The sequence below is a fragment of the Sinocyclocheilus rhinocerous genome, unplaced genomic scaffold (assembly GCF_001515625.1).
Source record: "Sinocyclocheilus rhinocerous isolate Xijiao unplaced genomic scaffold, SAMN03320098_v1.1 scaffold311, whole genome shotgun sequence".
NCBI lineage: Eukaryota > Metazoa > Chordata > Actinopteri > Cypriniformes > Cyprinidae > Sinocyclocheilus > Sinocyclocheilus rhinocerous.
Genome location: NW_015623669.1, coordinates 175,588 through 191,333, shown reverse-complemented (window position 1 = coordinate 191,333; position 15,746 = coordinate 175,588). Strand labels below are relative to the sequence as shown.

The 15,746-nt window shown below is 36.7% G+C and overlaps 2 protein-coding genes across 2 annotated transcripts in view; one reads left to right on the top strand and one right to left on the bottom strand.

The window, feature by feature from the left end:
• LOC107722731 (carnitine O-acetyltransferase) overlaps window positions 1–15,697 on the bottom strand; it is a 17,440-nt gene extending 1,743 nt beyond the window's left edge. The window contains exons 1-13 of the mRNA XM_016531232.1: window positions 15,445–15,697; window positions 12,546–12,824; window positions 10,658–10,776; window positions 9,043–9,096; window positions 8,789–8,954; window positions 8,059–8,233; window positions 6,474–6,652; window positions 6,258–6,358; window positions 5,182–5,301; window positions 4,947–5,069; window positions 4,020–4,155; window positions 3,868–3,930; window positions 1,907–2,044 (exon numbers count right to left, since the gene is read on the bottom strand). Coding sequence (XP_016386718.1) covers window positions 1,907–2,044; window positions 3,868–3,930; window positions 4,020–4,155; window positions 4,947–5,069; window positions 5,182–5,301; window positions 6,258–6,358; window positions 6,474–6,652; window positions 8,059–8,233; window positions 8,789–8,954; window positions 9,043–9,096; window positions 10,658–10,776; window positions 12,546–12,824; window positions 15,445–15,471 — 1,680 coding nt within the window. The 5' untranslated portion in view covers window positions 15,472–15,697. The remainder of the gene's footprint in view (window positions 1–1,906; window positions 2,045–3,867; window positions 3,931–4,019; window positions 4,156–4,946; window positions 5,070–5,181; window positions 5,302–6,257; window positions 6,359–6,473; window positions 6,653–8,058; window positions 8,234–8,788; window positions 8,955–9,042; window positions 9,097–10,657; window positions 10,777–12,545; window positions 12,825–15,444) is intronic.
• LOC107722912 (mitochondrial import inner membrane translocase subunit Tim17-B) overlaps window positions 11,389–15,746 on the top strand; it is a 9,489-nt gene continuing 5,131 nt past the window's right edge. The window contains exon 1 of the mRNA XM_016531439.1: window positions 11,389–11,402. The gene's annotated coding sequence lies outside the window, so the exon portion shown is untranslated. The remainder of the gene's footprint in view (window positions 11,403–15,746) is intronic.

Genomic DNA, 15,746 nt, shown 5'->3' with positions numbered 1-15,746 from the left:
CTCTCGTACTCGAGCGATACCGGCTCTATATCAGCATGGCTGTGATTAGGCCAGATATTGCTCATTTGTATATATATCGGTATCGGCGAATATGCCGCCGATATGACTATCGATATTGGCCTTTTTTTACTCCCTAATATCGGTATCGGCCCCAAAAAACCCATATCGGTCGGGCTCTATCACAAATCCTCTCCCATGGCCTCACGGGATAGTGAAGTGCCAATTGAATGTGTAGAATCTTGTCAGAAGTTGTAAAGTGCAGTCACATTAGTAAAATTTCAGGACATTTTGCAGGCAATAAAGGTTCATTGTCTATTGTCAATAGACAAGTCAAAGCAGCGAATCCATGTGTCCAAATTGAACCCGTTGCGACATCTGTATGCAGAAATGTTTCACCTTCAGCAGTAAATTTCTGTTGTATCTTATGGATTCCTATTGAAATTACTGGATTTCACCCACAAAAGTTTGCTTTACAATGGTAAATGCGACTGCACCTTAATTCACTTAGGTATAATGAATACTGTGAATTCAGACAAGCTACTCTTTTCACATACTGTTTTTCACCTACTACATAGTAGGGAAGTATGCATATTTTTATAAAGCGACTGAGTCATTGCCTTCTTTTTTCCTTTTAATGATGGTTCACATGTTCGCCTGCCCATTTAGTCTTGATAGATAATGGTAAACAAACTTAGCTTGCTGTACTTAAAGGAGGCTCGAACCCGAGGCTCGGCTTGAATGCTAAGCTAATGCCCTCTATAACGGTACAACGTGGAGGAAGAATGAGAGAAATAGAGGAGATGTATGTGATTACCGTATGTGTAGTATTAACAAGATATCAATATTATTTCTTAAATATCACAGTTATCATCAATATTGTTATCCTGCAAGACCCCTAGTACCCAGTACAGTTGTAAATACATTCCAAAACAATCCTTGCTTTAACTGAAGCTAAAAGCTGTTGCAGCACAGAAGTGTCCTCTGAAAAGCATCTGTCAGATTTATGTATCTGTAGTGTAAACTATATCAAAGGGCATCAACTAGGCAGAATGACTTGCAAGGTATTACATGACAGTGAGACACTGTTACACAAGAGTCTCTAACAAAACCATAACCACCGGGACAAACCTGATTATCAGTACATATTCAGTATTTAGAAAGGAAGTAGCATAGATATACCAGAAGAGGGTACTATTATTTGTTTGTATCTTGATTTTGGGATTCTACCAAGCATTGTGCTGTTCCTGGCTTAGGGTTAGCACTTATGCTAGTGCATACTGTATAACCTTTATGCTAGTGCATATAACCTCCTTAGAAGGAGCTCAATGTTACGAGCAGCTTAAGTCTATTTGTAGAAAGGTCCCTTATCTCATCACTTCAGCCTAAACCGTGTGAGCATTTGTTTTGTGAACCGGACACAATGTAAAGCAGGCCAACTATGCAAACCCACAAGATGTAAGAAAGCACTGCAACTCATTTCCCATGCAAAGAGGCTAGCTAATAATAACAGAGGTCATATGCATATAGAAGTCTTAAAGGTACAGTAGCAAAAAACAAACTAAAAAACAAGCTTGTTAAATGTTGGAAATAGTCTTGTAAAACTAAATTACAGCAGTTTTTGGAGAAAGCAACCTTGAGTATTAATGTATGTGAACTTATGGTTACTTTATGACGCTTTTCTTGACAAACCCAACTCCCACTCACTTTCATTATATTGAAAAAGATAAACAAGATATCATTCAATATAAGATGGCATTAGAGTGAATCAATTCCAAGCTAATTTCCATAAATTGCCAAGTTCTGTGTATATAGATTGTTATTAAGTGCCCAGAAGAGAAGCGACAACCGTATTTAAATGCGGTGTGTACGTAGTCTGGAGTAGCCGTCAAGAACCGAATTTACAAACCTGACTTGTGTAGAGATTAAAATGTGAAGCCACAGCGAACGACGTGTCCATGAAGATCTCAGGTAAAGACGTCAGGTCCTCAATAGCTATCATCTTTAGACCCAGCATGTGCCTCTCTATACCCTGCCCATGGATGGCCTGATCACAAGGAAACAAAAACTGAGATCAGGAGGAGGCAAAATTGTAACAGCATCAATAAAATAAGCTAAAAAATAATTTCTTGGTAACATGACAAACGTGTAAATATTTTAAAGGGGACATAACACCCACAGTTTCTGCCAATCTCATGTTAATCTAGAGTACCTATAGAGAAGTATTTCATCCTTCATATCTCCGAAGAGTCTTTAGTTTTATCAGATTTATAAAAGAAAGATACAGCTTTACGATTCCGAAAACAGCCGAGCTCCTGGAGGCGTGCCGTGGGCGGAGCTAAAGAGTCACAAGAACAAGAAGCTTTTGCGTAGTAATCGTCTGCAAGCTGTGACATCGACATGAATAAAACAGGAACAAAAACTTTATTGACTTTAATTAACTATGGCAAAAAATCAGATCCAGCAATATATATTAGATACAGACTTCCGTAACCCGGATGAAGCATGTTGCACCCTTGCTCTCGCTCTGGTTGCTGTGCGCGTGTGCTCTTCTGGGAGAAGAGCCCATATAAGGAATTCCGCCCTTTATGGCGTCACGCATACTCAAAAGAAACTTATACGAACCCTGAAGGAGTGTATTTGACACAGAAAATTTTTTGAGACTCTGGTCATGTTAAGCATGAGAATCCAACTCTTTAGCAGTGTAAATAAGTCAGAATGCATGAAATAGCATTAGACCTCCCCTTTAAGATCATATGACGCTGAAAGATTATGTGTACTTCAATTCAGATGCATTCACATTGTGACTGTGCCTCAGATGCAATCAACTGAAACTGTTTACAAAGGTGTGACCCATATGGCCCATATAATTAGCGTGGGCTCTCCATGGGAGAGGTCCTATCAGGTCGTCATGAGGTCACACTATCATTGGCTCTCCATGGGTAAAGAAAGATACAGCTTTACGATTCCGAAAACAGCCGAGCTCCTGGAGGCGTGCCGTGGGCGGAGCTAAAGAGTCACAAGAACAAGAAGCTTTTGCGTAGTAATCGTCTGCAAGCTGTGACATCGACATGAATAAAACAGGAACAAAAACTTTATTGACTTTAATTAACTATGGCAAAAAATCAGATCCAGCAATATATATTAGATACAGACTTCCGTAACCCGGATGAAGCATGTTGCACCCTTGCTCTCGCTCTGGTTGCTGTGCGCGTGTGCTCTTCTGGGAGAAGAGCCCATATAAGGAATTCCGCCCTTTATGGCGTCACGCATACTCAAAAGAAACTTATACGAACCCTGAAGGAGTGTATTTGACACAGAAAATTTTTTGAGACTCTGGTCATGTTAAGCATGAGAATCCAACTCTTTAGCAGTGTAAATAAGTCAGAATGCATGAAATAGCATTAGACCTCCCCTTTAAGATCATATGACGCTGAAAGATTATGTGTACTTCAATTCAGATGCATTCACATTGTGACTGTGCCTCAGATGCAATCAACTGAAACTGTTTACAAAGGTGTGACCCATATGGCCCATATAATTAGCGTGGGCTCTCCATGGGAGAGGTCCTATCAGGTCGTCATGAGGTCACACTATCATTGGCTCTCCATGGGTTGTTATTGTATTGTTTGTAGCACATTTGTTACCAGGTATAAAGGTCTGGTCTCACAGACAGTACCTTGGGTTAAGATTGTTTGACATGCTAACATCGCTGCTGAAGAACTGCTACAATGCTACCTTCAATAAATTCTTCTCCCCACAAGAGCTTGGGTCAAGCTTACTTATTTTATGTATTAGAGAAATCTAGTACATTGACAAGCCACCCAAACGATTGCTCAGCCAAATACAGCAAAATCTAACAACGCTCACCATGTGTGTGTGCTTTCTGTGGACTTTGATGGCCTTTTCGAGCAGTGCTGCTTTCTCACTATTCTGCAAATTGAAACAATATGGAAATAAGTAACATCGAAAATTCACAAAACTTACTCAAATGAGAACACTACTAAAATGTAAACTTGTACGTGTTTTGATGGATCATCCATGGCTTTTGTGAACTGGAGCGATTCTGTGGTGGTGGATCGAACGGCTTCAGTTCTGCCCAGTTTAAACATGCGTAAGGAGGTGCTTTCGTAGGTCGGACAGCATGTCTGATACATCCTAACACAGGAACAAGATCAAATCAAGTGGACTGGCGTGGTTATAGGTACATATATAAACACCTTGCATTTCTTGTCAGTTAGCAATCTTTGGGGTACTGAAGAACACAATGACACAAAAAAGACCAATACCTTACCACACTTTAATTTTAATAAATACACAAGTTTCCTAATCACAGGTATTTTTTTTTTATCCACGTGCAACTTTTCTACTTTGTGAAAACATAAAAAAACCCTCATATAAGTTGGAGTTAGTAATATTAGTAAAAAAGCACTTTTGTATCAGTTTCTGCAATTCTTCACTTCCTGAATGAATTGCATGTTTTAAAGGCGAAGTATGCAATTTATACGCCACTAGTGGCACTAAACAGAATAGCAAAAAATACGGTTTCCAAACCCACTTTGGCTATGTAGGTACCTATACAGATAGTGCTGCCCCAGAGTCACGTCTCTGCTTGAGCCAGAAGTTGACTGATAATGTTGGACCATTCAAACAAACAGAAGTTCAGTGTTTATACTCTTTGATGAAGTCAACCTACAAATGGCGTACTTACATCACTCTTCACATGAAACTAAGTCAGAAGAAAGTATTTTAACATAAAAAATTACATACTTGACCTTTAAAGATGTTGACAAGAAGAAATGTGGCATAAATGGCATGCATGCAACCTAGGAAATGAAGTGAGAGAAGCCATTGGGATGTGAACAACTGCTATCTGAAGGACTAGGGATTTTAGAGGTAGTTGATCAGAGGTTTTAGTGCTTTATTCAGCACTAGGACGACAAACTCACCTGTAGTATGCCAACTGAAGAGCCATTTGGATGAATGCGTCAGGACTCATTTTATGAGACTTTGGGAATTTTCTTCCATAGTGTGTGAAGTTGAGCACTCGAACGTCCAGGTCATGAACCATTCTAGACAGAGGATATAACAGGATTACAGAAGTACCTGTACATTACGGAATATTCATTTATTACAGGTGAATGTTGATTTAAACACCATTATAACAGTTTGAAATGTGCTCACATGTTCATGTTCTGTTTGGCTTTCTCGATGTCCTTCTTGATTTCTGGTGTGATGTTGAATCGAAGCTTTTGTGGCATAGAAAGTGGAATCATGGGAGTTCGAACCATCTCAGATCTCTTCCTATTACACACATGATGCATGACATATTATCTACAACCTTTCTGAACAACGATACTTTCACAAAAATTCAACAACTCTACATTATCAAACCTATTCAGGGCCTTGTGTTTAGGGAAGCACATTATATCGGTATTATATCGTTTTTTTAATTTATTGGTGGTGGTTGATATTTGGTGTTTGAGTGTGCATTTAGATTATACACTCCCTTAAAAGTTAATCTTTAAAAAAAAACAATTTCATAACACTGTTAAATGTAATCTTCAGCAAATCTCCAAATGAATATTAATTTTAATACTGTTATAATGTTATGATGCCTTTAAAACTAGCATTTAAAACGATAAACAATTTTTTTTACTGTTATTATATTATATATTATTAATGTATTTAGACACAACAGTGAAAATTTTTTATATTATACATTTATCTGTTACATGAAAATAATTATTGGCTTATCAGTATTGGTGCATACCTGTTAATTAATACATTTATACTACTGTTTTTACCAATTTTTTTAAATCAAAAATTAAATAGATCAAAATGTTACAAAAAAAATTCTATTTCAAATAAATGCTGTTCTTTTGAACTTTACATTCATCAAAGAATCCTGAAGAAATGTATCATGGTTTCCACAAAAATATTAATCAGCACAACTGTTTTCAACTGATAATAATAAGAAATCAGCATATTAGAATGATTTCTGAAGGATCATGTGACGCTGAAAATTTAGCTTCGCATCACAGAAATAAATTACATTTTAAAATATATTAAAATAGAAAACAGTTATTTAAAATTTTAATAATATTTCACAGTATTACTGTTTTATTGTATTTTTGATCAAATAAATCTTGGTGAGCAAGAGAAAAAAACATAAAAAAATCCTATCGATCCCAAACTTTGAATGGTAGTGTAAATTTTTTTGAAATCTCATTAAGAATTAAATTATGTAATATCCTTACATATAGTCAACAACATGGTCCACCAGGAAAACAATGGGAGGTCCCTCAGCCGGAGCATGTTCATAGGTGAGTCCACACGATCCGTCCTCCCCAATTATGAACTGTGGGATACAGAAAAGAGCCCAGGTGCAGAGGAATATCCCTATATATCTACCCTGTGAACATACACTTGATTCAATGGTCATATATTTGCGGCTATAAGTGCATGATAGTAACCTGCAGTGTTTTGTCAAACCAGCGGTTCCCACTGTTCCAGCGACTGCCTCCGCCATGGAGCATTTGAGCGGCCACCTTGTTAAAGTACATCTCATCTGACACACGTGGCTTTGGAGCATCAAGACATACTGTGAAGATGCTCTTCTGGATTGACCTCACTGACTCCTTATTTGTCTTGTCTGGAACAGCATAAAGATGAGTGGCACAGGAAAATCAACACCATGTCCACCAACACAATGCCCAGTACTGAATAATTAATGTGAGCTCTAGAGTGGAAAAATTAAGCAGGGTTCACAGGTTATGCAGAAATGCACAATCCTTTATCAGAATTTGAAGTTACGCAATTACGCGATTTTGAATATAGTATTTTAAAACATATATTTAAATAAATATCACATTATATTATATATATGCACATATAAAAAGTAAAGTTACATAAGTTTAATTTACTAAAAAAAAATATTTTATATAAAAGAAATATTTTACAAAATATTTTGGAATTTAAAATTGCTATATAAACAAAGCCATATGTCTAATTAACTTATGTTCCAAATTTGAAGGTGATATTACAAAAATTGAGGATCCTGTGAGATATTGTTTAGGCAATATACCAAAAATAGCCACCAGGTGACACCCAAACTCCATTAATTTATTTTAATGAATTTTCCTCTCACAAATTTATACATTTCTGTCACAACATTACTTTTCTCACAAAACAGACACCAAATATGGATCCTTGACCCAGACCATTCCTTTCAAGGGGAGGAGCCCACTATAAGGATTTAAAGTACCATTTTTGTGGTAATACAATGTCCTATTTCAAAATGGCTTTCACAGGATGAATTGACAGTGTTTAAGCTTTCGAATGATAAAATACAACTTTTTATATGATTTACGATTTAATACGATTTTTACAAATCCGTTTCAAGCCACGTTCATATGTGGTTTGAAATAATTTAAATCAGATTCCAATCGTACATACATATAATCGGATTTGGACTGACATTCTGAACAAGGCTTAAAGGAACACTCCACTATTCTTGAAAATAGGCTCATTTTCCAACTATGACCAAAGCGTTTCTATATTTTTCCTATTTAAAACTTGACTCTTCTGTAGTTACATCGTGTACTAAGACCGACGGAAAATGAAAAGTTGCGATTTTCTAGGCCAATATGGCTAGGAACTATAGTCTCATTCCGGAGTAATAATCAAGGAACTTTGCTGCCGTACCATGGGTGCAGCAGGCGCAATGATATTACGCAGCGCCTGAAAATAGTTCCCAGCACGCTCACTGTGCAAGCAGGTGGTCACGTTGGTTATGTTGACGGACGTTAGTCTATTTTCAGGCGCTGCGTAATATCATTGCGCCTGCTGCACCCATAGTACGGCAGCAAAGTCCTTGATTATTACGCCGGAATGAGAGTATTTTTGAGCGAGATGCTAACGGTCTAATCCGATTCAATGATCTATGCTAAGCTACAGCTAAAAGTGCTACCGCCAGACCCGGAGATCGGCTGAATGGATTCGAAAACGGTAAAACTCAACTGTTTAACTCTAGGGGAGTTGGTAAGGTAATCAACTCACCCTTGATAAGGTTGTTGTAGGCCTTGCCCCAGGTGTTGCGGTGATTGGAGGTCAGGATGCCAACCGGCTCTTTATTGGTCTGAAGGGAAGAGTTCCAGATCTTCTCCAGCTGAACATAGAGCTGATCTACAGTCAGTGGTGATCCATCGCTGTTATACACGTCCAGAACAAAGAACTGAGGAATACAGAGAGAAATAGATATTTATGAATGAATCTTTATTAATTTGATCTTACTGCATATCGCCTACTAACAAAATCTACATCACTGGAAAACACCAAAGCATCAAACTAAAAACTCAAATATATCCAACTTATTTTTAATGTAAGAGCTGGTGCGGCCACAAAACAGCTTGTTATGCTGCTTGATATTGCAAACTGGTATTTCTTATCATATTATTTTAATGTATTGTCAAAATTATAAACACACTAGTTTGTCGTGCAAATAGTTTTACTGTACATTGTTATTATTCTAGTTATTCACCTATAGCGGCTAATGAATCTGAAGTCTTACAACATATTCATAGAAAATAGCTTTGCAAAATAAGGTAGATACTGTAGTAATCATTTGAAAACTGATTAAATCGTCTAAACTGAAAACTCGTACAAACTAGAAACACTCCCATTCAAAGGTTTAGGGTCATAGGATGTTTTGTAATGTTTTTGAAAGACTCTTATGCTAAAAAAAATACAGTACAACAGTAACATTGTGAAATATTATTACAAGACGCACCTGAAAGTTGTGGACCACTGTGATATGCGTAGGAGGGGTCTTTCCAATAGCGTAGTTCACCACAGTGTCTCTCTTGGGTCCAGGGATCCGACATGAAGACAGCACCTGGTAATACTGATCCATGCACAAAGGCTTGCCACCCAGATATTCCACAGGCAATGTGTCACTATGCCACAGTAAAGAACGTCCATTAAAACCAACTGATCCATTCTGTACACTTCCCAATTGCTTAAGAAAATAATAAAATAGCTCACCTATCAATCATGCTTTTGAAATCCAAAACCCCAGCAATGAGTTTAGCAGCAAACCTATAATCAAGAGAATGCTTGGATTGCTAAATCTGAACAGCCTATGAAAACATATTATGTCACTGTTGAAAAAATAGGCACTCAGGTCAAAAAGACTGTCAGTGTTAAAAATATTGTTAACCTGTGGCTGAAAAAGGGCAGACTATAGATATCATATTGCAGAGGACTACATACTAACACCACACAACACATGTAATGTTTATTTCTCATGGTGGTTTTATATAGTAAACATACTGTTAATGTATCTGGCTAGATATTAAATGTCACTACAGGTGTTGATTGCCCAGATATAAGGGCAAATCTAAAAGGGGAACAGGGCCGAATCTGAAGTGCACATCCCTTTGAAAAAACAGTGCAATGCCATGAGTAGCGCATATGCCAAAAATAGCCAAGCAAAGCGAGAACTCTGAGTAAAGGTCGATGTGAAATTTAAAACCCCAAATCTGAAGACCTCTCCAATGTGAGTTTGGAAATAATTCAATACTCTTTGCTTTTCAAGAATATATCCACATACATATGCATGTAGTCATGCTCTGGGCTGATGACCATCAAGGGGCTTGAACCTGGAATAATCATGAACTATCACCACTGTGCTCTTGAGCAATGAAGCTTAACCCCATGTCGATCGAGTGGGACTGTCCTTGTAGTAAGTGTACTATTAGTCACTTTGGATTCAAGTATCAGATAAATAATAAATATCCAATCCCATTCAAAAGTTTGGGGTTGGTAAGATTACGTTTGTTTCCACCACGGTAATTGCGACTTTTTATCTCACAATTTGGACTTCTTTTATGTAAATTTTGAGTTCTGAGAAAAAGTCAGAATTGCGAGATATTAACTCAGAATTGCACAATATAAACTTGCAAGTATAACTTTATCTCACAATTCTGATTTTTTTTTTTTTAAATAATATATAGTCACAATCACCTTTTTAAAAAAAAATTTTTTTAGCCCACGGCGGAAACAAGCTTCCATAATCTTACGCTCAGCAAGACTGCTGTTATTTGATAAAAAATGTAGTAAAAAGAGCAATATTAAAATAACTATTTTCTATTATATATATGCATTAAATTGTGATTTATTCCTGTGATGCAAAGCTGAATTTTCAGCATCATTTCTCCAGTCTTAAGTGTCAAATGATCCTTCAGAAATCATTCTAATATGCTGATTTGCTGCTCAAGAAACATTTATTATTTTTATCAACATTGAAAACAGTTATGGTGCTTAATATTTTTGTAGAAATTGATATACATTTTTTCAGGATTTTTTGATGAATAGAAAGTTCAAAAGAACAGCATTTATTTGAAATATACATTGTATCATAAAATGTATAATTCTTTACTATCACATTTGGTCAGTTTAATGCATCCTTGGTGAATTAAAGTATTAATAATTTTTTTTATCTTACTAACCCCAAACTTTTTGTAGTGTTGTGTACAGCAGACAGTGGTAGTGTAAATACACTTGAATAGTTATGTATTTCAAACAAACTTTGTCTTCAATACTCAAATTTGCTTAGTTATGTCTCGTTGCCCAAATAAAAGTAATCATTGTCACCCACCTCATTTGTCCCTGACGGTCTTGTAAGTGCATTTTGGGTAAAACGACCCCTGGGCTTGTGTACATCGCCACAGGCATTCGAGAGTCCAGGTAGGACGACTGCATCCACCAGTCAGTGAGCTGCATCATACAATGATAGGGGGAATAATTGTAATATTTGGAGTAGTTAAAAGTTTAATACACATGCAAAATAAAAGTACTGTGTACTTAAAAAATAAATTTGGAATTGGTGCAGCATCCCATTTTTAACACAAGCCGTCTCTCCAAAGCCCCGCCTCCACAGACATGTCAGCAACATAACATGTAAAATGATTGACACGCCTCTGCATTATCTGATTGGCTAGCATGCGCGGGCATTTTTTTCGTTTGCTGTTTACAGATTTTAGTTACGTGTGATTTCTCAACACACTTGTTTCAGTGATATATCTGTCAGGAACAGGGGTGTTGCGTCTGGGTATGCAGGGTATGCATGTGCATATGGGCCCAGGCTGATTATGGGGCCCGCCGAGGGGGACCTTTTAATTAAAACGAGGGAACATATTCTCAATTCATGGCCACAATATATATATATATACAGTATATATATATTTTGTCTGCATGTCATATGCAGGGCTCTGTAATTTCTTGTGTGCATTTGTTATATTGTTGCCGTAGAACTGAGTCTTTTTTTTTAACTACGTGCAAATACTGCATTGCCACGGCCAAATAAAATAATAATTAATAACAACAAAAAAAACCTGTGTAAGGTTGGTAGCTAGCTACTTGAAAAGACTGTACCACAACTGTATCACATCTAGCTTTAATTCTTTGCACTGTTTTAAATTAAACACCTTTCACTGTGGATGAATTTGCCCAAAAAGGCCCATAGAATTAAATTTAATTAATTACAACTAAAATGTGAGTAGTTTTTTTCCTCTTTCTTTCTGATTTTTTTGCATTCTGGGCCGCTGTGCCAAGAGTGTGTTTGCATTAAGTAATTTAGTAAATATGGCAGTGTTTTAGTGCCATAATATTTTTAGAATAAAGTCATAATTACGAGATTAAAGTTGTGTTATATTGCGTGAATAAAGTTAATGCGAAAATTCCACTTACTCCAAAAAAAAAAAAAATTTGGAAAAAATTTTTTTTTTTTAATATTGTTGGCGTTTCTGAGGTAAATATTATGTTATGACTGTTATGACTATTCACAAGAGGTTTTATTGACGATTTTCACTGATTTATTGACACTGATTGATTGATTACGAGACAATCGTTTTATTTAGTTGTTCTGATTTTTTTCAGCATGTCTTCTGATATTCATTCACATTTATTTTGTGCTGTAACTAGTAGAAAAGAGGAAATTATTGATTCACATGCCGCTTGAACTGAGGCGAATACAGTGATCTCACGCCACATTAAAGAGCGGAAAAACACATTTATTGTTTGTATTTCGTGATAAAATTGACAGAATTTAAAGGCTACGGTTTGTGTTATATTAAAAGTATAAAATAAAAATATTTGTTAAATATTATTTAACAAAACAGCCTTTTTGCGATTATTGGGTGGTGCACTACAAATAATGAATAGACTTGAAAACATCAAATATTATTTCCAAGCATTTATACGGTCAATAAAACAGCTTGTGAATAGTCATGTAATGTGATTTACCTCAGAAAAGACAACAATAAGGAGCGTTGAAGCCGACATTAACCTATAACGTACAAATGTTTTTGTATATGGGCCCGGGGCTGACTTGCAGGAAGTAAGCCTATTTAATGCGTGGTATTAAAATATAATTAAAAATTATTTTGGATACCATAAAACTAAGTTATTATTAGTTAATAAAAAAAAACAAGTGATGAAATACAGTTATAATGATAGTTATAATGAAGTGCGTGCTTCTTCCGCACCCAGTTTTCGGTTTTGCGGGCCCGGCGCTCGAGGCTCTTCTGCAGTCTCTCTCCGACGCCACCGGGCCGCAGGAACTCATCCATCAGCTTGTGCGTGTGCGTCATCTCCTCCTCACTGATCAGCGGCTCGAGCGAGGCCAGATAGCGCACGCATGTCTGCTGCAGCGGCGGAACGGGCAGCTTCGGGAGACTCTCCTGATGGACCAGCGGCCGCTCCGAAATTTGGACAACCGGCAATGGACTCAGTAGACGGCAGGGCTTCACCAGGCTCGTCCTTGTCTAAGAATACAGAGAATAATTTATAAACATTTATAGGACAGGGAATATAAAAACTTACCTGGGGCCCGTTTCAATAAGGAGGTTCAACCAACTCTGAGTTGAAACTTAAACTCTGAGTTGACTAACCCTGAGATGGGAAACTCAGAGATTTCGGGTTCAGAACAGCTGAATTGAGTTAGTTCAATCACCTCTGAGTATTGATCCGAGTTTAGCGTGTTCACTACGACTATGAAAAGCCATGATCAATGGAGCTCCGAAATTATGATCCATCATGTCTACAGCACCAAACAAAGACTTTAATTCTTTCCTAATCACTGTTATAATATCAAAGGTAGAAACTGGCAGAATGTTAAATTCATGGTATCAGGGTGTCCCACAGGCAAAAGAAAAAAAGAAAAAAAGAACAAAAAAAGCAGCTAAACATGAAATATAAAAACATAATTCAATCAGGTAAAGCTTTAAGCATAAAAGGTTCGTGGGTGTAGGCTACATAACTTTACAAGCATTTGACATATTAAATAAATATCATTCAGTGTCTATTTCAGTGCGCAGCAGCTTTTTCCACATAGTCTAATGCTCTTTTCATGTAATTAAATGTTCTCTAATCCAAACTGTTGCATTTATTAATTAATGAATTTAACATCTGACTTCTACTCAGCCAACAGCAAGAAGGCTCACAAAATAATGAAGAACAGATGAAGAGGAGATGGCCACATTAGCCTACCAAGTATTGGAAGAATATTAAAATCCAACAGGAAAAAGAATAACTTGCTTTTGTATTTGTAGGAAATAAAGATGACCAAATAAATTTAACAGCTGTGGTGGTGGTTATGGCATATATATCTCAAACTACCCTTCCATCTGGCATCCTTCCATTCCATGTAGTAATCAGCTTCATTTTTAATGGGTTTGTGCTCAGGAAACTACACAAAAATTCTCAGAAAGAGTGTGAGAGCGAGACACACTTTCCTTACCGCTCTGCATACAGTGGCCTTACTAATGTGCTGTGCATCGCTGATGTTATATAGAAAACTACCATTTAAAAATGGTACCGCTCAAATAAATATGCATGCGGATATGGCAAAAAAAATCAAAATAATCCTCTCCCGATGTAAATGTATCTCCCTACAAATTAATGTAGCCTCCTCATCAAAAGGATTCTGTATAAAAGTACGTGCTGTTTTTGTCACTTTCACAGTGTCTATGATGAAAATATGTCTAAAGATTCTTAAATCAAGATGCATTTTCTACATAAGAAAAATGACATAAGGTATTTAGTCTGTGGACTTAGTGGATTTTTCTTATTTTGCTAATTATTTGCCAATGGGGTAATCTTGTTTCTATTTGCATTAAGATTATTTTTCTTGTTTTAAGTAAAAAGCACTTAATTTAGATTCCACTAAGAAAACTTCTTACTTAGATTTAACTAAGAAAAGCATTTATGCAGCGTGAATGAATGAACGAATGTGTTTTTTTAACCTTAAACCGCATAAACACATTTCATTACACCAAATACACAAAATAATGTTCTTTTTAGCAACATCATATGACCCCTTTAAAACATCGCTTTCGCTTTAATCAGGGGGAGGAGACCGAAAGAAACTCTGGGTTTAACAAAGAAAACCTGCCGCCGAGCAGGTTAGGTTCACAGAGTAAGTTACCATGGTAACTGACCCCAAGTTACCTCTCTTTCAGAAATGGGCTTTACTTACCCTGCTTTCTCGGGTTTGACAAACCTCCCATTCTGAAACTGAAAACCCAGAGTTTCACTCATTTCAGGTTTAACATACTCAAGAGTTTTCACTTAACCTCCTTTCTGAAACGGGCCTCTGATCTGTAGCTGTGAGAATAAAACAGATTAATAATCATATTTATCTCTTTTAACAATAGACAAATACAAAGAATAATAATAATAATCTAGCTATTATTTTAATAGTCTGCAGGCTCAGTGTCATGTGTCAAAATTAGTTATTGTACAATTTATTTCAATTCATTCATTCAGTTTAATTTTCTTATGTAAATGCACCATGCGTTTTATAAGTAAATATCCTCCTAAAAGGCAAAAAACCAACAACAACAACAACAAAAAATCCCCTTAAATGACAAATAAAACAATAAAATAAATAAATACTCTTAGGTATAAATTAAGGCCTTCTTCTGTTGTGCTTCGGAAAACTGAACTTTCTCGACGACCTTCCAGCGCGCGCGCACACACACACACACACACGTTTAAAAACATGTCACTAAACTTGTTTGAACGGACTATTGCACGACATGGTGAATATTGATCGATCTGTCTCGTTCTCAAAGTGCATGCAGTGGCATCCGTGTTTCTTGACATATTTGTTGCTGATTTGTGCTGTAAATAAGTTGATCATCTCAACATGTCATAATTCAATTGCTGTTTTTAGACGATCGTAACAACAGTCGAAATGATGCACAACAAATACACACAATGTTTCCGATCAGGTTGCAATGAATAGAAACATCAATAGATACGGGGCCTTACGGCTATTACTACTGACTCATGTAACTTATCAGGCGTTCAATGTACTGTTGAAGTCGCTGCGTTTGTTCTTAGTGTGAGTGAGTATTGTACATTATGAAAATCATCACTTACCGCAGTTCTGGTCAGGACGCACAGCATGATTTCACGCAGATAATCCCGGAGAATTCAACTGACAGCTGCAGAACAGGATCTCCCTGACATTATGCGCTACAAGGGCGACCAAAACTTTCTTCACAAGTTGCAACACGGGTCGCACAGCTTCGCCCTCGCCCGGATAACATTGACAACTGCAGCGATGAGCTTATTTTGCCCCTCAATGACTTGCACTGTAGTGCGCGAGGCGCAAAATAAATAACATTTCATTTAGCGTTATACGATATGTATATATATATATATATATATATATATATATA